General features: G+C 39.7%; 1 protein-coding gene across 2 annotated transcripts in view; it reads right to left on the minus strand.

Annotated features, from left to right (window-relative positions):
• The window catches only part of TMEFF1 (transmembrane protein with EGF like and two follistatin like domains 1), a 116,695-nt gene that overhangs the window by 24,151 nt on the left and 70,778 nt on the right, over window positions 1-21,766 (minus strand). For both annotated transcript variants that reach the window (XM_063398247.1, XM_063398239.1), the window contains exons 3-5: window positions 20,616-20,745; window positions 14,961-14,987; window positions 3,990-4,086 (exon numbers count right to left, since the gene is read on the minus strand). In XM_063398247.1, the coding sequence (XP_063254317.1) occupies window positions 3,990-4,086; window positions 14,961-14,987; window positions 20,616-20,745 (254 nt within the window). The remainder of the gene's footprint in view (window positions 1-3,989; window positions 4,087-14,960; window positions 14,988-20,615; window positions 20,746-21,766) is intronic.

Consider the following 21,766-nt stretch of genomic DNA (forward strand, 5'->3'; position numbering starts at 1 on the left):
GGTTGAAAAAATTCATAACTGTGTGTTTACTGTTTGTGTCACAAATATGGCTTGAGATTATCTACTTACATTAGGGAACAGTTCAGCTAACTCATCCAGTTACCACAATGGAGCAAAACTTTCTTTAAATGCCTTTTGTTATCACGTGGAACACTCTGTTAAGTGTCTTAACATCACAAGGTGCAAGCAAGGGCTGTCCAGGCCTAATAAACCTACATGAATGGAACTAAATGTACTTTTTCTTTGTCATTCAGTAGGCATTACCACACTCTCCAAAAAGTTCCAGTGGCCATTCTCATGTCTTAAAAAGGAAAACCAAACCAGAATATTTTAATGAAATAAGGGTGTTTTCTGATTTGCTATAATTAGGGGTGATAGTGTTTGTAATCTAGTACAAATTTGACTTAAATTATTTTCATGGGTTAGCACTGGCCAGATGTTAGTGCACCCATGAATATATGTTTTTTTTCTAACAACTCCTGTGGGATGTGATTAGGAACAGAGCAGAGCAGGCTTAAATCTTGAAAACAAAAAAAACCCACCAAAACTTTATTAATTACATAAGAACAGGGACAGAAATACTCTTAAACACACACAGAGACAGAAATAAAAACTTCTTAGAACATTTCTTCTCCCAGTTTCTACCTCCCCACCCATCACTCTTCACAGACCAACCCCTGGGTTTTAGATCAAACAATCACCACTCAAAAACAAACTAATCTTCAATTCAGCAAGGGAGAGAGGAGTCTCTCTCGCACCACAGACTGTTCTTCAGAAAACACGGGTCCACCCCTTATGTGTTTCTATGTCACCCATAGCACCGCCCGGAGAAGTCTGCTAAGGTGACACTCTCTCTTTTTCCTATGTCCAGTGCTCTCACCGCTGTCTCATAGGCTACAACTGCATACAGGGCTTTTTAAGGATGCTGCATGCTGAGCTCTCCCCTTTTCACCCAGGGGCCGGGGTTCCAGGAGCAGGTCTGCCCTGAGGGCAGAGGGCACCACCTCACCCTCCCCCTCTCTTCTCTGCTCGCTCCACTCTTCAAGTGCCAGTCACTGTAGCAAAAGCAAGGGGCAGCTGCATCCACCCAAAAATGCAGTTTATGTTCAAAAGAGACTCAAGTTCAGTCTATGGCTGACATTATGCAAGAAAAGTCTAGCTCTAAGGCTACTCCTCTCATTCTTCTATCGAGTTCCTTCCAATCATGCTTTATCATCTCGGTCTCAGGCCGCTTCCCTCTCTCCGAAAACCACCAGTCATGAGAATCAATGTCTAAGAAAAGTTTCTTTCTGCCAAGCAAGGGTTAACAGTTTCTTCTCAGCAGGGTGCTGCAGGCGGAGGCACTCCCAGGCTCCGCAAACCCCCACGTGGCTGGGCACCTTCTCCCGGAGTTTGGGGGGGAGGGGGGTGAGCACACACAGAAGGCACTTCCACAGTTTTCCACCCCTCCATCCTGGACGGGGCAGCTCAGTTCCAGTCCTGTCCCTTCTCTTTTCCCCCCCCCCGGGGCTCCGGCTTACCTGAGCCGACCACGTGTTTCCCCTCCCCCACCCAGCCTCGTGGCCAGGCGGGGGGGAAGGAAGCCAGAGACGTCTCTCTGCTGAAACCGGATCTGAAAAGAGGCCGAGCCCCTCAGACTCCTGCTTTTAACTCTTTGTGTCCTCAGAGGCGTGTCCAAACCTCTGAGTGACCAACTCAGGTGCCAGCAGAAAAGCTGATCACTGATTGGACTGCCCACATCCCCCTGGAAAAATTCACCTCTCCCCCCCAACTACGACAATTATAATTCAGACTAGCAATGTTTATACATAATGAAATTTATTTGTATTGCCAGTAACTTAATATATCATGATATAATTTTATGATGTCAAACCCCACACTGAGACTCAGCAGGAAAGGGAATAAAAATTAGATGTAGAAGCAGATATAAGGGCTGGTCTACTGAAGTTTCCCAAACGGAAGACTTCAATTCCATCTTGTTTCTGCCAGGTAAATAACAGTTTTGATTTTATGAAAAAAAAATATGCCAACTTCTATATTCAACTTCAGCAAGTTTGTGACTTATTTGTGATTTGTCAAAATCAACCTTGTGAAGGAAATCTGTGTTAACAGACCCTGATTTAGCTATGGCTAAAGAGTGAGTATCACTGAAGCCTGTTTTAATGGTTAAAGGCACTGGGGAAAAAATAAATCATATTAAATTCCTGTATAGAATTGAAAAATATTATCTAACAAATTGCAAATAACCTACATGGGAATATTTTCTAACTTTCAAGCATTTTCTACATAGAAGTTCTTGTTTCTACTGATTTTTAAAATGAGGATTAATTAAAGAAATCTTAGAGGCAAAAAGGCACTCTCTGCCTGTAGTCAAGAAGTGGGAACTGGTTTTTATATGAGTAGGATGTAGAGAATAAATCTTCTGCTCTCCTTAGCTTTATCCTAATTTTCTTATAAATACCATATAGCTGCAGGAATGCCAGCTCTATGAGTGCAGAAAGACTAGGCAAGCTTTTACTGAAGTTGAATACTTCAGGATTTATTTTCCAAAGCCAAAAGCACATCTCAATGCATATAACAAACATATATATATATGTGTGTGTGTGTATATATATATATGTATGTATGTATACAGCTTATCTATACCATCTTTCCAGTCATAAATGAAGCAGACCAAGGGAATATTCCAAAAGATTATTTGTATTACAAAAACCAGCTCTAGTTCATTTGTCTCCCTCCTGGAAAGAACAAGCCAGCTTCGGTACTGTGGCATTTTATGAAATGTGAAGTATCATGCTAGTATTCATGAGCACTATTACCATTTTGCTTTCCCTTGTATTCTATTCTATATTCTATTTAATCTCGAATACACGTCTTGAATATTAGTGCTAAGCCGCTTTACTGCCTGAGATGTCTTCATGCTGGTATCCTGTAATAAAACCTTGTGCAATTAAGACGTATTTCAACATTAAATGGATTCCAGCTGGAAGGCAAGAAAAGAGAGAGTGATGTTTTCTCCGATTAGTGATGTTCAGGCACTGTCATTCTGGGATGCTGTTCCCTCTGTGGATACAAAAATGTACCATTTGCAAGTCTCTCCAACACCTTCATGCACTGTGTCTGCAGCCACGACCCCAGTGCCTGCCACCAGCCCAGATCCCAATACACCTTATTCCATACTGGTGGCCACTGCCAGGACAAAGGCTGTTGGGAAACAAACCCCATCAGCAGACAGGACTTCTTCTAATTCCCTAAAACCCCTTAAGGCCTCACGGGGCTGTCTGAAGAAGCCTTTTCTTTCATGGTATCTCTGCCCTTTCTGAGAGTCACACAGAGCCTGGACAGCTGGGGTGTAATATAACCAAGTACCTTGAGTGGGGAAATTTGGTGCATCTGCTGCATTATGGATTGTCTTTAAAAGCCTCTGGTTTCTTGATAATTTGTTTTGAACTTTGACAATAATTAATATTTTTCATTCATTTCCCCCTGGGTGCATCTAAAAGACTAAATCCCACAGTGAGTTTGGAAGACCTCACTGTCTCAAATCCCCAGTTCAACTTCATGTTTAGGTCCAAGGTTAGCACTGATGGAAATAACTGCATGTAACACTTTATGAACAAGGAGAACATAGACAAAAAAATCTCAGGGTTGAATAATCAGTATTTATTTTGCATTCCTGTTTGGTTTTTGAGTTGTTTTGTTGGCAAGATAAACCAAATCAAGGCTCTTTGTTTGAAAAATATTAGCTAAAGATTTTCCAGTACAACTCTCTGTTGTTTTGCTCCACTGCTTTGCAACTGCAGATGGTTTGCTCTTTACAGACACATATCAAACACATTATTACTGGATGGCACTAAAGCTTCAGTTAGTAAGGACAAACTTACTAGGACAAACTTACTAGTGTATAATCATGTACAAGTATATAATCATGTACTTTTAACATTTTTTCCTTTTTGTTCAATGATATTGTTAGGGAAAATGTTACATACCCAACATTCTCTGCATCTTCATCACACTCAGCCCTATATTTGCAAACTCCACATTTTGAGTGTTTTCTCTGAACTTCTGTCCCAGATCCTTCATACTCTGAAAAATAAATAAAAAAAAAACCAAACCAGAAAGTGTGACTTTCATATAAAGCTCTGTTTTTGCTTACCTAAATCCATTTGCCTTCAGGAATACTGTCAACATAAAGCTATCGTATACTGAAGCTATTAACCTTAATAGTGCTCCCTTTTTGAAAGTCTGTCAATTGGAGGTTGGTAGAACTGTACCAGTGATAGAAAAGCATCCCCGGAAACACTAATGCTTCATTGATTGGCTCTTCCTTTATTCTTATTTCAGTCATTTTTATTTATTCCTGCTTCACTAGGCACATAACTGGCATTGACATGTATCCCAGTCACATTTACTCTTAATTGCCACTGATAATGTATAAACCCTGTCCCTTTAGATGTCCTTGAATATTAGGTACTGGGGATTTAAATGCTATTTTCTGTGACACTCTTTAATTACAGATATCCTTATGCAAGGTTAATGCTTGTATTTTTTTCCCCTTTTTGATTCCTGACTATGAGATTAGACTCTGTTCATATGTCCTTTATGCTGTGGTGCATTTCCCAGACTACTTTGTTTAGTTCTATAGGAATAAAAGAAAAAAGTCATCCTAACAAGAATCTGGTAGAAATGCTATCTATCCTAAAAAGTAAAACCAATATCTCAAATACTCTAAAAACATCTACAATAATTTTGCTGTTGACATGGACCTCAAAAGTCTTCATTGAGTAAAAGAAATAAATTATATCTTTACTGTTTCATTACGAGTAGACACCCCTATTTTTGATTTTTAACCAAGTAATGCAGAGAGATGAGTATTTGAAAGGAAGAAAAAGGCCCACAGAAATCTGCAGAGGGAGTAGAGATCCACTTTAAGTATCACAGTGTCGTGGTGGTGCACAGCTGACTGCACAAGGCTGCTGGATGGATGGAGATCAAAGTGATTCCATCCCTCTCCTCACAGCAGCTTTATGTGCTGTAGCAACAGTAAATCAAACACCGCCAATGGAACAGCTGCATTCACATTCCTTACATACAAACAGGAAAAAGAAATCCACAGCAGCTCTTCCTAATTTCCCTGGATCTTGGCTGCAGGGAATCTCTCCCTCTGACCTGTGGGGCTGTGTTTCCATGAAGAATAATGCAGGTGAGACCCTCAAGCCAGCTGCCCTCTGTCTAAAGCACGCTGTGCATTTTCCAGAGATTAATATCTATCAAACAAAATTTCTGCTGTAGAAATTCTATCACCACTCTTATCAAGTTGCAGTAGAGGTCATCGGCTTTTATCTTTACAAATGCACGTCTTATTTGATTTCTCCTTCTTTCCAGGTGCCACATTCCTATGCCTATATTTGGCATTTTAAGGTGTCCTTTAGTGTCAGATTTCATTTTTTCATGCTAATAAATGACCCCCTACGGTTTGAATAAGTTAAACAAATGCCACTGCTTTCATTCATGATATTTCCACTTCTTTTTCTGTTCTTATGACCCTTGATGCCCTTTGCAGCAAGTTGACACCTTCTGGAGTTACAGGTACAAGAGCTGGACATACTGTTCCAGAAAAGTTGTCATCAAAGCCAAATACCATTTGTGACATTCTTCATTTTAAACACTCAACAATCATGTTACTTTTTGACCATTTTTCTGCACTGACAATCATATTTACTTTATTATCTACTTTATTCCTCCATGAATACTTTTCAGGGTCAACAATCTGTAGGAGAGACGTTTCCCTGACATTTAAGAAAAATTACCTAGGTCCTGGACTCGTTATAGATAAATGTCCTCAGACATTAAAATCCTGCCTGCTTATGCATCCTGTTAGCTCAGTGACCTGCTCTCTGTCATCCACACCAAAGCAGTGCTGACTGAATTTGCTCCCAGGTCACCAGTGGAAGGGGTCACGAGGCCAAGAGCAGTCTCTAGAAATACACTCATTTTCTACCAACTCCTTAACATTTAATGATCTATTGATTTGCAGTATTTTTTCACGTTAAATGTGCCCTGTGTGGGTGCTGTGCTCTCTAGTTACTCAGACTTGTAGGAGGTTAAAGATCGCATTTATTATTATGAGATAGATTATGGCTCTGAGGTAGTATGCTTAAATAAAATGTTCTGTTGTACAAATGCCTTTCTTGGAAACAATGAGTTTAAAAAATGGTAATTTTCTCAATAAAGGTTTTCCATGAACTCATAGTAACTGGCATTAATACTTTTTCCCTCACTGAATTCTGTACTCAGTTGATTTTTCCATCTTCTGTTTCACTGCTATGCTTCTCATAGGTGCCAGAATGAGAGGCTCTTTCCCCCTAGTCATCACATTTATCTTTTCTGAAAATATTTGTGTACTATTTACCATTATTCTACTGAAGAAAAAGAGACAAGAAGTCATCAACAGCCTATAAAATTCCTTACCACCCATTTTTAAAGCTTTCAGGTGCAAACCTGGCAAACGTGTTTGTTACAAAATACTTCTTCAACATTTGGTGCTTGATATCCTTCTATGGTACCACTAGCATCGAAAATATTTCATCAGGCCCCACTTATACTATCTGACTTGACTACAAATGCAACCAGAATGCTTTACTGGGCACTTCTACTGCACTATTAACATTTCAATTTTGCAATGGAGCAAAAGACATAGCACACACACAACCACATGCAACATACACACCCTTCCTCTTGAACTCCAGTTCTGCTCCCTGTGAATGTCCCAACACCTTTTTATTTTCAGAATCAGAGCCCACAACTACTTTTTCACTGTTTCTATAAACTATTTGATGTAAAATTCTCTCTCTCTCCATTCAATCCCCCTTACTAAAATTGCTTTCTCTACCTTTTAAAATTAGGTTTGTTTTTTAAAAAGGGTGACTTTTGTTTTTTTCTTGATTAGAACTTGCTGGCCCTCATGTATTGGTCACCTACAATGTTCAGAAGCATCTTTCACTACTAGCTGCATTATTTTTTAGCAGTAACAGTATCAGACACTGCATACAATATAGATCAATGTCCTGGTGTGGGTTAGGAATGGTACTCCTCATTCAGAGTCCCCAGCAAGAATCTCCAAATCACGTGCTGCTCACTGGCTCTGCTCTCCTCTCCCCTTTGCCCCTGTGGTGGGATGGAGTGGTAAATTGGAGGCACAAAAGGTAAAACTCATGCTGAGGCAAGAACAATTTACTGGAGACAGCAATGAGATAAGAAAGTGAACAGTAACAGCAACAATATTAATAACAAAAGTGCACAGAAGAGAGAGTGATTCACATGCTAAAATGCTCTCTGCAGAGCCCAACCTGATTGCAGCCCCAACCAGAAAAGAGCCATTCCTTCCAGAAAAAAATTCCCTTTCCCCTGCCCCCATCAATGATGCAAGGTGGTACACAATAACTCTGGGTCCTGCCCATGCCCCCTCCTGGCTACTGCAAAAATGGACATTGTCCTGGCTAGAACCAAGACAAGTCCTTCAAGAAAACGCAGATTTTCCCATCAGTACAGAGTAGATGAATATCGTTTTTCAACCTAAATTGGTTGCAGACCTGTACACCTGTATCCTGCTAAAATATGTTAACCCATTAATATTTGAAAGCATGTTTCTCTCGTGTAAACATCTTCCAATAGGCAATATATCCCTTGACATATTGGCTCTCCCTTCTCCTTTTTCCCCCATATTTGATTGTTCCTGCATAGGTTGTGGGCATTAATTTTAATATTCCAATCAATAGAATCTTCCCAGCAGGTTTCAGTAATAATTATGTCAAAACATGCTACCAAATGAGCAATTCAGGCTTCTCTTATTTATTATGCAAGCTTCTAATATTGATGTATAGATGATTACAGAATTTCTTCTTCTTGGTTTTGTGGGTATCTTGATTAATTCTGTTCTTGACATATTAATTTGATGTTGAGTGAAAGCTCATTTTCCCTCTCTTTTCAGTTTCCTTACATGATTCAGGCCAGCCCCACATTAATGCTCTGTCCTTCAAATAAAACAAGGCACAAAGGTAGGATCAGTGACTCCCAGTTGTCTCTCCGAGCTGTGCTCCCTAACACTTCTCCTCGAGTCATTATTCCTCTGCAGAAGATGACCAGCTGTGTCTTGGGAGCTGCAGGGTAGAAGCCTGCCAATGGACAGCAGCTCTAGAGGAACTGGGCAGCAGTAAATTGCTTCCCTCAGCAACTCATTTGTGTGTTCTTACAATGGTAATGTGGCTGGGTTTCTGCTGAGGGCTTTCAATCAGGCTTAAAGCAAAAGCATCCGTCTGTGTCAAGGTGAAGTTTGGTCTGCCCTAAGGCATAGCTTGGGAAGGGAGCTATGCTGTACATTTATATTTATCATTGTCCCCAGTGAAGAGGTGGGAGCTGCTACTCCTCAGTAGCCACGTATAAATAGAATTCCTTGATAGAATGTCTAGGAAAGCCTCTCTGAAAACCTGGGGCTTTCAATTCTTAACTGGTTTGGGATCATAATGATTTTTACTATATCTTATGGGATCAACTAATATCAAAAAGGTTTCTGACTGTGATTCTCTCAGTACAGCTAGCACTGGAAATTCTTCTCAAAATACCACACTCCACAGAACTGCACACTAAGGACTGCAATTCACTCCAGAGCTTAGTGACTTATCTTACATTCCATTAACTTTTAGGGCAACTTTAATGATGCACTTAGTTAAAAAGGAGATTGTTCCCATAATTTGAAAGAAAGCTGCAAGCCTGTTCTTTTTGTCTGTAAGTATATATTTAAAGCAAATGCAACTCTACCCTTAGCTCTCCAATAGTTTTGGCAAGTCTTGAGCTCTCTTGACCATGCTGCTAGATCATATGCAAAAGCAATATTTGGCAGTGTGGAAGGTCCTGCTCTCTTATCCAGCCACCCAGCTGGCTTAGAAACAAAGCCTGGCTTGGTACAGCAGACATTTATACGTGGCTGAAAGATCCTTCCCATGTGCAGTGTGGACCACACACTGCTGCTTCAAGCATGCTTCAGTAAAGGCCTTTGGAACTGGATTTTGCAAGGACGGGCATTACAGGCTTGATGGGAGAATGCCCGGTCTACTTATGACTGAGGTGCCTGGAGGAGGGGGTTTGAAGAGGGATTTCCTAACCACAGCCCAGCCAAGGTGACTGGCTTGCCCAGTGCTTGTGACAATGACAATATGTACAATGTGTACATCTATAAGCAAAGGACGTGAGGACGTGCACAGTAAAACTCCCTACCACCACAACCCTCGTGAGGTGCTAGGGATTTCACATGCCTGAGAACTGGAACTTCTGGTTTGCTTCTGTGCCTATGGCACCATGGATAATGGTAGGAAAAGCTGGCATATTGCAAGACTGGATCAGCTTTCACACTGCAGAAGCCTCCAGTTAGAGAACTCGAGTATGCATTCACTCCAGCGCTCTGCTTCAAATGCAGCTAACTCCTTTTTCTCCAAAGGAAGACACAATAGCTTCAGAGTAAGCACCAGGGAAAATAAGCATGACTAGATGGTGGTAGAAAACAGAGGACATGAAAGTCACCAGTTACCAAGGGAGGTGTCCCACAATCTCATGAACACACTGGATGCCTTTCTGCAGGCCCAGTGCAGGGTATATGAGACCAATCTGTCCTCATTTGCCACATATCCTGGGCAAGAAGGAAAACGAGTCGGTCTTTATGTGCCTCTGGCTCCAGCATCCTTCCAAGCATGAGCCAGCATCCCTGAAAAACCTGTTTAGGATAAGTCTCCACCAACAGAATGCTTGAACATGTAGGGTTTTGCCTCTGCCTTTATGAATCTCTGCTGTAACAACAGCGATTCTTGCTTGTTTTATTTCAGTGTTAATTTTACCTACATCAAGTAGGATCTTGACGGCAACAAATAGGGTTATTTGAAGCTAAAGGGATACTCAGTGACAATCCACATTTAAATCTTTCTAAGTCATACACTGTTCTAGGAATAGCTAAAAGACGTGATGCTACCTCCTATCCAGGGTGCTAATCACCATTAAGTTTCTGCAAGTCATACTAAAATACATTAAAACAAATCAGTGGCACTATTACAAATTAGAATAGAAAATATTCGAGGCTCTAAATTGTGTGTTTATTCCACCCTGACTGTGTGACAATTACTGGATAAGTGTTGTCCCCAGTGAGGGGAGGGAACAGATGGCAGCCTGCTAAAAAGCACATACTGTATATCAATTTATTAATTACTAAATGCAATCTGCTAGACGTTCATCACAAGATACTTCAGCTATTAAATTTCAGAGGGATTAGAAATTCAAAACAAATTATTTTAATAATAATTAACTTAGCTATATGTATTGCAAGCATGTTATTTCCTTAGCTTAAAAAGCCTGAAATGATTGGGTGCCATCTGTCTAACTACCATTACAACTTTTTAATATCAAAAAGGGCATTTTTCTCAGGTACACAGACAAACATTGAACAAAATGAATGAAAAATTAATGTTATGGGCATAGTAGGACACTTAGAAATCTCACCCTTGTTGGTTGATTACTAGAGCAGAGAACCTGCCTCTTCTAGGACAGTGATTTGTTTCTGAGAGGCTGGCTTGAAAAGCCTTTACCATTTGTTAGCTCTTTCGTGGTGTATCTAACAAATGCTGATGGTTTTTAACACATTCTTGCAAAGGCCTTACTGTATCACAAAGTCAACATCACAGCTGCGAGCTGGCAAACTACATTTTATGTGCATGTGACAGCCTCAGAATAATTTTCTGTGCCCCAATCTACAAGCTGAGGAAATACATCCAGCAGGTCAAATAGTGTTGCAATTTACAGCTGGCAGAGATGAACATAAATCTGAGCCTGTACCTTCCCTTTCTGCAGTTCTGCCCCAGAGTCTAACAAAATATTGATTAAACAAAGGGCTTAATTTTATGACTGTGTTCTTCAGAACAGGGAAATTGCAGAATGATTCATATGAAAATACAGCAAGAAACCCACGTATTAGATGCAAATTTAAAGGATCCCACCATCTTCAGCCATGACCCCAGCTAGGCAACTCTTTAAAGTCTGAGTCTCTGCTCTCTGACATTGCCTTCTGTGGGGGTGAAACATAATGGTAGAGTACTGAGATTTTCAAATTTCTCTCATTTCTGAATTGACAATCATATACTCTTCTTAGAAATGGCTCAGGATACCCATTGCCACAAGTGACCAACTGTTTGGTTTCATAACTACAATTTTTATTACACTAATTGAAGTTTCAGACTTCTGAAATTAGAAAAATGGATCATTTTATTACAACTCAATGCTAACAGAGCATAGAAAATGGAAATAGCTCATTCAGAATGTCAGAGGGCAGCTAGACAATTGTGTCATCCTTAAAAATTATATTACTTCATCTCATTTAGGCATACTGAAAAAATTCTCCCACTCTTAATTCTTTTCCTAAAACCTAGTATCTTTGTAACGATAAAGATGATTTGTGGAGAACCTCAACCAGCAGTTCCATGGTCTTTAGGTGTTTTTTCTTGTAGCACATGATAACTACTAAGGCAAGATATTGTCTGAAACAGCTTTGACGAAGAGGACTTTTGTGGATTTTTCTCTTGTTTCTAAGTCAAATTTGTTCTTCTTCTTTTTTTTTTTCTTTTTTTTTTTTTAAGGTAGAAATGAATGCATTAACATCATACAGTTTGGGAGTAGGAGGGAGAATCTGCATGAAGTCAAATTAATGAAATTGTTCTGCAATGAAATACAGAAAATTAAAAAGAACAGTGTGAATCAGTAGCACAAATCTTAGCTAAACACGTAGCCAGCAGCTAATTTCAGCAGTGGAGACTGTCTCAGCCAGAGCTGTAGCAACTGAAGAGCACAACTCGGATGCTTTCCCAGTACTTTCAAGGTTGAAAATCCACCAGCAAACAGTGCATCTGCACCGCACTTGGAATGCCTCCTGACTGCACACAGGCAGCTGTGCTCATCCATTCTGTGTGTGAGGGTATCACTGGTGCATACACAATCACACTAATTGCATGTTTGAGAAACACAGCAAACACTGATTCTGTGATTAACAAATGCAGATCCTAGGAAGGAAACACAAGTCTCTAAGCTTGCATGTTTGAGAAACACAGCAAACACTGATTCTGTGATTAACAAATGCAGATCCTAGGAAGGAAACACAAGTCTCTAAGCTAGCATGTTTGCTTGCTTGCTGGTTCTCTCTCACTTATCCCAGTGATTTTCCACTTCCACTGAAGCTTCCTCGTGCTTCCAAGCAGCAGCTGCACCTAACCCATAGGGTGCAGAGGGTCCCCAGGGAATCAAGTTCCCATTTGAGCGCCCTTATCCAAGAGTATGAGATTAAACATTCCGGCATGGGTGATTATTATATCTCAGTATATCCTGACTTCCTCCAAAAGAAGAGGGGGAAGGCTGGGCCAGGATGCAGTTCTGCAGCAGACAGTCCCATAGCTGAAATAACCAGAGAGGTAGAACTGCAGAGGGCCTCATGGAGCACCTCTACCCTGCAGGTCACCATCTGCCTGGGTTCCTATCTCTTCTTCTTGTTTGGATACCAAACAATGCATCTCCATCTTCAATAGATCCAACAACCTTCTAGAAGTCTGGTTTTGCTTCTAAACTCCCTTAGCTTGTAGTAAAGACTTTTCAGGTTTTAATGTTTTCATGTAACAATTTTACAGATACTTGAATATGGAAAAAACCCAAATTCCAGTTACAAAAATATCCTTGAATTTTCAGCCAGAGCAGAGTTCAATAACCAAAGCAGCAGTGGATTCCATTCCTTGAAGGATTGCTTTCAGACACAGAAAATGACTCAGCACACTGAAGACTAACCAGCTGTCCCACAGCAGTATTACCCAACACCCAGTTTAGTGAGGATGGTGCACCTGGACAGGAATAATTCAATGTGTCACAAATAGCCTAGATGTATTAAAAAAACAGAAGAAGAGACAAGCAGGATTTTCAGTGTCTCATTGTTTAAATTTCTTTTTCCTTAACCTAAAATTAAGAACTAAACCCAACTGTTTTCATACTGAAGAGAAGAAGGAACATTTCAGTTGGCCCAAAGGCACTCAGAAGAAACCCCAATACATGAACGCCTAATGTCACAAAACTGCTGGAGGACAGAGTGGGTACATTGTTCCTTCTTAATTCAATACCAGGCAGTGCAGAAACTCACCTGGGGCCAAGGGAGCCAGATTCAATTCGTTCTGCCTAAAGTGAACTGAATCTACATATTCCACCTCCCAAGACAATGCACCAACTACTTCTGCAAGGTATCCAGGGACCACCAAGCCTCCTAAGCCGATGGCATTCTATTTTGCATAAATAATTCAAATGCACTGGCATGCTCAGCCCCAGCTAACAAAGCCTGTCCACGAATCCTTCCTCCCCAGCTCTTTGTCCCAGGCTCAGTGAACATTTCAAGTGAGAACAAAAAGAACAGCAATGACAAAGAAAAACCCATGTGGCTCTCTCTTGCCCTCACAGGTGGATTTGTGTTCAGCCTCCTGCCCCAAATCCTCCTGCCCCTTTCAACTCTTCAGTGAGCAGCCAATAAAACATAGCATGTTCTGGCCTACATTTTTCCAAACTGCTCTTAAAGTTACCCAAAGAATCCTGACATCTATCAGCTGGCTGCCAATCTCTTCCAGATCAACACAGTAACATTTACAAGGGACTATAACCAAGATTTTTGTGGGCAGTTAGAAAGTACTGAAAAAAACCCCAAACCCAACTAATCTCAACGGCATTTAATTTTTTCTAAAACTGTTCTAAAAATAAAAGTGAAACATGGACTAAATTACTGTCGTCTGTCTGCTACAAGAACTGCATAGCAGCACCAAGGCCAGAAAACTTGGCTTGCAGGGAGCAGTCATAGTGGAATAACAGGCTGGCTAATGAAAGGGGAAAGAGAAGCAAACAGAGCTGGGGAAAGAGTGTGATGCATCAGAAAAGTTATCTATGGAGGCAAGAAGAGGAAGCGTTTGAGCAGAAAATTTTTTCTTTGGACACTGCCCCAAAAGGAAACCAAGGTGAGAATGGCCCTGTGGTAGCAGCGGCCCAGGAATTTACTGATAGCAGCTTATTAAGGGGGAGGGAAATGCCCCCATTCATGTCCTTACAGGAAAAAGAGTGAGCTACCTCCTGGTTTTTGAAAAGTTTACTGTTACATTTAGCTGCACAGTGATGCCATAGATGGTTTTCCACAAAAGCACATTTTTGTGTAGCTATACAAGATTTACAGTACTTCAAAACTCAGTCTCATCGGTATGAATTGTAACACCTTAATACTACCAAAACTTAAAGCAAAGAGTTTTTCTGTGTTTGTATATATCTGTGTCTCGTATTTTTTATTCTATATGTATTCTTGTTAGTAGTATCAAAGATAGAATTAAGGTAATTTCCTTTTAATCTTTGGAAGAAGATTAAGATGTGCTCAAAGATGGGAACACTTGTACTACCACCAGTATCAGTGCTACATTCCCTCTTTGAATATACAGCTTTGAACAAAAAATACTTTAGTAAAATACTTTATATGAATAGATATCATAATGCAATTGTTCTATATTTTATGCAACAAGCTTGACCGAGCATAAGGTATTGTGAATGGTCATTTTCTGGAAAGAAATACAGGTGAAATAGGGATCTCAATATTACATTACATTGCTGGTAACAAATGCAAAATTATATAAGTCAAGTCTGAAAGAACAATATTGGTGAAATGCACACTACAACCTATTCCTCTACCAGTGCTGTTCTGAGAGAGTCCAATAACACTGCAACCTTTAAGCTTATTTTAAGTGCCATAATTCTCCCTCAATTCATGTGTTATACGGTAGCCATGTGTACATATATGTGCATAAAACTGGCACACATTAGTTTGAAAGAAAGACCAAAACCAAAGATAAGTGGAGTTTGGTACTCACCTCCTTCTCCTGACCCAGAGCCATTATCTGAAAAAGAAACAAAGGGGGAGGGGAAAAAAAAAAGAAAGCAAATGAAAATATTGCTCCAGGAGCAGCTGTTAGTTCAGGAACTTGTCACTGTAAAACATTACACAGATGTTACATTTCATGAGTCAGCTGTAAAAACAAACATCCCACATAAGGTCTGGCATCCTTTAATATGCTTTGTCCATATTCACTGTGCCCTAGTCTTTCTCTTCCCTGTCAAGATGTTACTCAAGGAACAGCATTATTCAATACTGAAACCAAATATCTTTCCTACCCTCTTTTCAACTGTTAGAGATTAAAATTTGTTAAACCCAAAAGAGTACAAAGTCGGATTTTGTAATGTTTATTTTTCCTCACTCTGCCCTGGGAGTGTTACTTCAAGGAGTACTTCAACACATAATTCACTTGACTGCAGGTGTACCTCCAGAAGACAACTGGTTCTCCAAGTAAAGTTGATTTAAGCCATCTAATGACAAAATAGCTTCTCTCAGTTGAGTCAATCACTTTGTATAAAGATGCTCTAATAGCATCGTTATTTCATTGACATTTGACTGACTGGATTAGCATCTGATGAGTGACAGCTTTCAGCTGGATCCCATTTGCGTTAGCAGTTCAAGTGTCAGCAGGGCTTGAGCTTCCTCAACACCCCTGGCCAACCAACCCTGCTTCAGAGCACCATGGATGTGTTCAGGGATTTAGCAGGCTCATCCCGCTGGGCAGCACTCTGCACAGGCTCCAGCCAGCATGGCAGTAAAGAAAAGCCCTTAAACACATGAACTGAGTCACAAAATCTCCTGCCATTCTTGCTCAAAGGAGGAGGAGAGGAGAGAATGGAATGGCAAGTACTCCCAGTGAATTGTTTCCCATTCCCACTGGATTAGCTTCTCTGGAAGCTGAGAGGAGAGGAGTAGAGTATGCATTCTGCTCATTCCACACCTCTCCTTTCATGCCTGCTTGGGAGATGGAGAAAGCAGCTGAATTTATTTGCTAAAGACTGAAAGAAGGGGGCCAGACAGAGAGAGGAGTGGGAATCTTACTTCCACATATGAAGTCATTGTTCACATCAGAGGAAAAAACAGACCCTCCTTTTGCTCAGTTCCCTTCCCTGCTTTTCTTTAAGAAGCTATATTTCTAAGAATAATTCCCTCTAGTGCGTGGATGAACATGTGAAATTCCACATTACTGGGTCACTTCACACATTAAAAATAATCTCCTGTCACATGTAGTATCAGGAATGGAGATTTGTTTTTCTTTCTCCTTAATTTTCCTTTCTTTCCTCTTATACCATTATTTGGTGTCTAACAGACTGAGCTTAGAACCTTATAGAAATTAACACAAAAACCAGAAGGTTCCTTTTTCCATCAATAGTAACCCACCTTACTGACAAAGCAGACAACCCCATATAAAAAGTCATTGTTGAGTCACTGAGAAATATGCCTTAGGATGCAGTATTGCTTCATTAAGAAATTTGAAGTAGCATAATTTACTTATATGAGTTAATATATAGGATTATTTGTGGTGGTGAAATTGTGTCATAACCTGTTCTGGGAGAGAGGCAGCTGACATAAAAATATGAGCAAGTTCACCATGTAATAGAGAAGACAAAGGACAAAATGTCTCAAAGAAGCTTGACCTTCTCTGTGTCTTTATTTCCAGCTCTCACTCTCTGACTGCTGTCCCCTGAGGTGAGAAATGCTGCTTAGCTCCAGTGTGAGGGGCTCCTGTGTATGGGGGGCAGGGCAGGTACCACACGTGGAAAGCACCCTGGAAATCATGGAGCTGATGTTCAGAACACCCATCTCTACAGATCATTGGCTTGATATACATGAAGTCCACTTGGCAGGACATCACAGCAGCAGGATAGATTAATTTCTACTTCTCTGGCCTTTCAGTGCTCAAAAAGGATTAAAAAAAAAAAACCCCAAAAAAAACCAAACAAAAAAAAACCTGTCATCCTCAATAACACTGTATCATTTTCAACTTTTCCCTGGGAGCTATGCTAGGACTCTTGTCTCCAGGGTAACCATGCTAAACTAAGCTGGTGTTCCAGCTTTTTATTCTTTTCCTGGGCCTTGGCTAGATTTTCCCAGGCAGCTGCTGGTTAAAAGAGTAGCATTTTTTTCCAACTTACTTGGACAAGCAGCCCTCCTTTTCAGGCCCTTAAAGAATTCAGGGTTTTCAAAAGTTGCCTCCATGCACCAAGATCTGTCAGGAAAGATGCTCAAAGAAGTGAAGATGCTGGGCACAAGCAGCATTCCCCCAGCCACTGGCCAGTAATTAGAGGAGGAGTGATTGGCCTCTGTCTTTACTTAAGCCACCCTTTTCCAAATAGGTGGCTTTTCCTTCAAGGTGTTCAAGGCTAGGCTGGATGGAGCTCAGAGCAAATTGGTCTAGTGGAAGATATCTCTACCCAGGGCCATGAGGTGGGAACTGGATTATCTTTAAAGTCTCTTCCAAAAGAAACCATTTCCTGATTCTATAAAAATGTGCTAATACACAAATATACAGGCTGCTGCTGTAAGCTGCTTTTATCCATAAGGAGTTTCTGGATAAATTACACAAAGAAGGACTTGGATCAGACACAGCATCTGAATGCTGTAAGCACACAGCTACAGTCAGAATCTCCTTTTTTGTTCTTTCTGAACAGGAGCCAGTTCTGTATTCTGGGTCTGCTTTGATGCAGAGGCAGAAAAGACTCCCCAAAACCAAAAACGCTTGCAACTTCTTTCATTCAGGAGGGAGGGCTTTTAACTCAAAGTATCATGAAAATTGGACCCATATTTTCTCCATTTAGGGGAACAGCTCCAAACTTCTAAGTACAAACAGGAGGACAAACAGTCCACTGACAAATTAGGCAAGTGGACCCTTCCATAAGCAGCTCCTAAGAGAATAATTCCTGTGTTTTTTCTAGTTCTGTAAATAGCTTTACTCTTTTTTTTTTTTTTTTTTTTTTTTTTTTTTTTTTTTTTTTTTAAACTTAGAAATCCCAACAGAAAGCAATGGATTGTGGCTTCCAAATGTATACAGTACATCGAGAAACTGCAAGTATAATCAAATACTACATCATTGTGTGGTTATATTTTCATGTGCTTATAATATAAATCTGGCAGCAGTCAAAATCAATATTAGAACCTGTATATGCAGACTCAAAATTTCAGCCATATATTCTCTTTCATTTCTCTAAACAACCATTTTTAACGTCAAAGCTTGCATTTTGTTTATTTCTAAAGCACCTATAATTGACTCTTTTTAAAACATTGCTTATTTTAGAATATTGAAACTCTGACAGTCTTCTGACAAAGGAGATAAATAAATATGCTGCAAATCAACTATGTCTGTAAAATTTTAATCAAAATATTACCTGACAAGAAACAGAATAATGATTTAGTGACTGAATCACTCAGTGTAGCCTGTTCTGGTGCCATAGCTATCGAAGGTATCAATCCCTAGCAAACGGGAAGTATTTTGTTCTTGTATAAGACTCAGAAGTCTGATGTACTTCAAATATTAAACAGCTGTTCTAATGCTAAGGAGGAATTTCATCCTATTGTCTTGGATGCTTCCCACCAGGATGAACCTTTGCTCTGAAAAAACAAAACTCGGATAGGAAACCAGTGAATCTGTACTCATCCCCCAATGATGCCCTAGAACAAAGCATTTTAATATTAAAGTCAGAGGCAAGAAGCAAAAATTAATGGAGGTTTACAAAATATCTATTAATTGCAGTATCTGGCTCTCCATTATATGTGTAACAGATCAAGAACACAAATATGTCACCATGCTGGCAGGGCATGGAGAGGTTCCTGATGATGGCTTTTATCATCCAGTATTTTCATGCCATCCAGAGCACATCAGACACTCAGGGAGCAGCAGGTACCATTCTACTGCAGCTCTGCCGAGGCACTTAACACTAACAGTGTAAGTGCAGTATGCAGCCTGAATCAGAACCTCTGCTTCACAAATGCGTTTTCAGTACTTTCTGGAGTGTTGTGTTTCAGCACATTTCTTGATCTATTACACCAAGTGCTAAAAATTATGCTGCACTTCCTGGGTTTTATGTAGGACTTAAAGCAAAGGAGAGGAAGGTTGAAAAAATTCCCATACTAGCTGAACGGTGTAGTAATTATCTGCCAGCAACCTGAGGCTGAGAAGAATTGATTTTTCATTTTGAAGTTTCTTTTTCTTAGTAGAATGCATATATAAACAAATTTTTGTTGTTTCTAAAACATTATCCTAGAATTTTTAGTGATAGAAAGTTTTATGTTGTGTGTCCATTTCTTAAAATGACCTAAGCATGAAATTAAAAGATATTATTTGCTTATACATCTTCAGTTCAAACCTTTGTATTTCCTGGGTGTTGCTATTGTAATATGTGAGTCCTCCAAAACTAGATTGCATTTTTTCCTATTTCTGCAGCATCTGAAGATAATTTTCAGGTGGGAGATTGGGAAAGACAGTAGATTCAGTCGTCTGCCTGAGGGATGATGGAATTATGCTTCTCTGCTGGGCACAAAACATGGGCTTCCTTCAGTATTAGGACCAACAACACAGATAGTTTTGGACCTTAGTAAACATGAGCCAGACCTCAGGATAGGTCTGTGGTGCAGTCAAAGGCCTTAGAGCAGCTGGTGTGAACCATGCTGCATTTAAATGAGGACTGGCAGCAGTGAGGACTTGGACTAGGTACCCTGCTTGTGCATTTACTCTAATTTCCAGATAAGATTCTGCAGCTACCAGTGAGTTTCCAATCTGATAACTCTAAATGGCCATTGCAGTTAACCAACATAAAGTTAGTAAGGAGTGTGCATCTGACCCACAGTCACACTTTTGGCCGCCATAGAGTTGTAACCTTGTTTAGATTAATCTGAGCAATCATTCTGCATCCAAAGATGAGGGACGTCCCACAATTTGCTATTTTGTGTGTGTTATTTATGTACCAAAGATTGCAGTTGTTGACACTACTGAGCATTTAATTTCATTCTGAGAAAGCCACCCAGAGGTTCTGAACACCTCTGTGGTTACAGTTTCTATGTCTAAGAGCATGCTGTAATATTCAAGACAATGAAAACCTGTCCCATGTATTTGAAATGTGGAAAACCTATGCTTTAAATATGTGGAAAGACAAAAAAGGCAAGTTCATTAGAAATGTGAGGTGGAATGATTTTATAAGTTATGCATATATTCAATGTAATGACCCAAAGTCAAAGCTGATGCCTTGGATACAGGTAGAGGAGCAGTCAGGATGATCAGTGTCACTTGTTGGATGCCACACTAATTCTGTGTATCCAAAAAATAAAGTCCTAAAGAAATGGCTAATACCTGCTCCAAATTTGTTGAAAGCCTTTTGATGAATATCAAGGCTCCTCTATAAGCACCACAGAAGCATTCATAATCTATTTTCTTAAAGAATTTCAACTTTTAATATTTATTTATTAATCTGTCAGTGTATCAGAAGATATATCAGATTTCTTGTCTACCAAAAGGTTCCATTCCTAAAAAGGACTTGGGTTTTCCAAGTTATTTCATTCTTTGAAAAGCATGAAAATTTTAATTGCTGGAATTAAGGATAAAACTAGAGCTAACCATAAAACATCATTCATTAGTGACACAAAGTGATGTTTTACATACCAGAGTAACAAGGTCCTCTTGATACCATTGTTATCTCTTTCTGGTGCTTGCAAGCAGCTCTCCTGAGGAAGCATTCATTTTGGTAAGTGTCTCCATTTGATCCACAAACTGGAATATAGTTTGTGTGACACTGGAAAAGAAGTGATAAAATAACCCAGTCATACAGAAATCAAGTGATTAATCTCATCTGCATATTAATATACAGGAAGATAGTTGAGTTGTTAACAGCATCTTATAACCCCTTTTGCTAAAGAATGATTTGAAATATATTAGTTTTTCAGTATCACTATATGTATTCCTCTAGGATCACTGAAATAATAGTCTAACTCCACATGGACTGAACATAGGAATTCAGTAGGAAAGATTAAAAGCACCAAATAACTATGGTGGGACTTTGTACTGGCTAGAGGGAATATGTCAGGCATCTAGAAGTATTTGAAGGATAAACACTGAGGAAGGAGAAAACTTCACAATAATACAAGAAAGTATGACTAGGCTCAGTGGGATGAAACTGAGCAAAGGAGAATTTAAGGAGAACAGAGCTTAAGGGGAGATTTGCCGACCTTTTTGGTCAGAATAGTCTTACAAAGGAGGTGGAAATGATCACCATTCTCATTAAATTCAAGAATATCATGCGTCTTTTACTTGGTTGACAACTATAATATTACTTTTTTATTACTACATTAAAAATTTAAATCTTAAATTTAGTAGAATTTGATACAAATATAAAGAAAGAAAGGAAGAAAAACTGATCATTCAGAATAGCTTTTGCAGAAGCTACCTGCCTTTTGCTCTTTTCTTATATTCAAACAGAAATGGATTATAAACCCCTTGTACACATAATGTGCATTAACATGCTGGGATCACCAATCTGCCCCACATCTGAGAGTGCTGCAGGACCTTTGTTGAACTATAGACCCAAGCCCTGCCTCACAGCATGGAAAAGGAGATATTGCCCTGTTTGGGTATGCAGTGGTAACTGTAATGTCAGGCACCTTTTGCATTTCAACACACCAATGTAAAAAGAACCCAATGAAAAACAAAAATCAAGAAGCAACGATGAAATACAGAGTAGCTACCAAATAGCTTAACCACACAAAATTTGTGATTAAACTGGTATAGTTCAATCCCTGAGAGTGCATGCAGAAATA

This window comes from Prinia subflava, chromosome 1 (assembly GCF_021018805.1).
Source record: "Prinia subflava isolate CZ2003 ecotype Zambia chromosome 1, Cam_Psub_1.2, whole genome shotgun sequence".
NCBI lineage: Eukaryota > Metazoa > Chordata > Aves > Passeriformes > Cisticolidae > Prinia > Prinia subflava.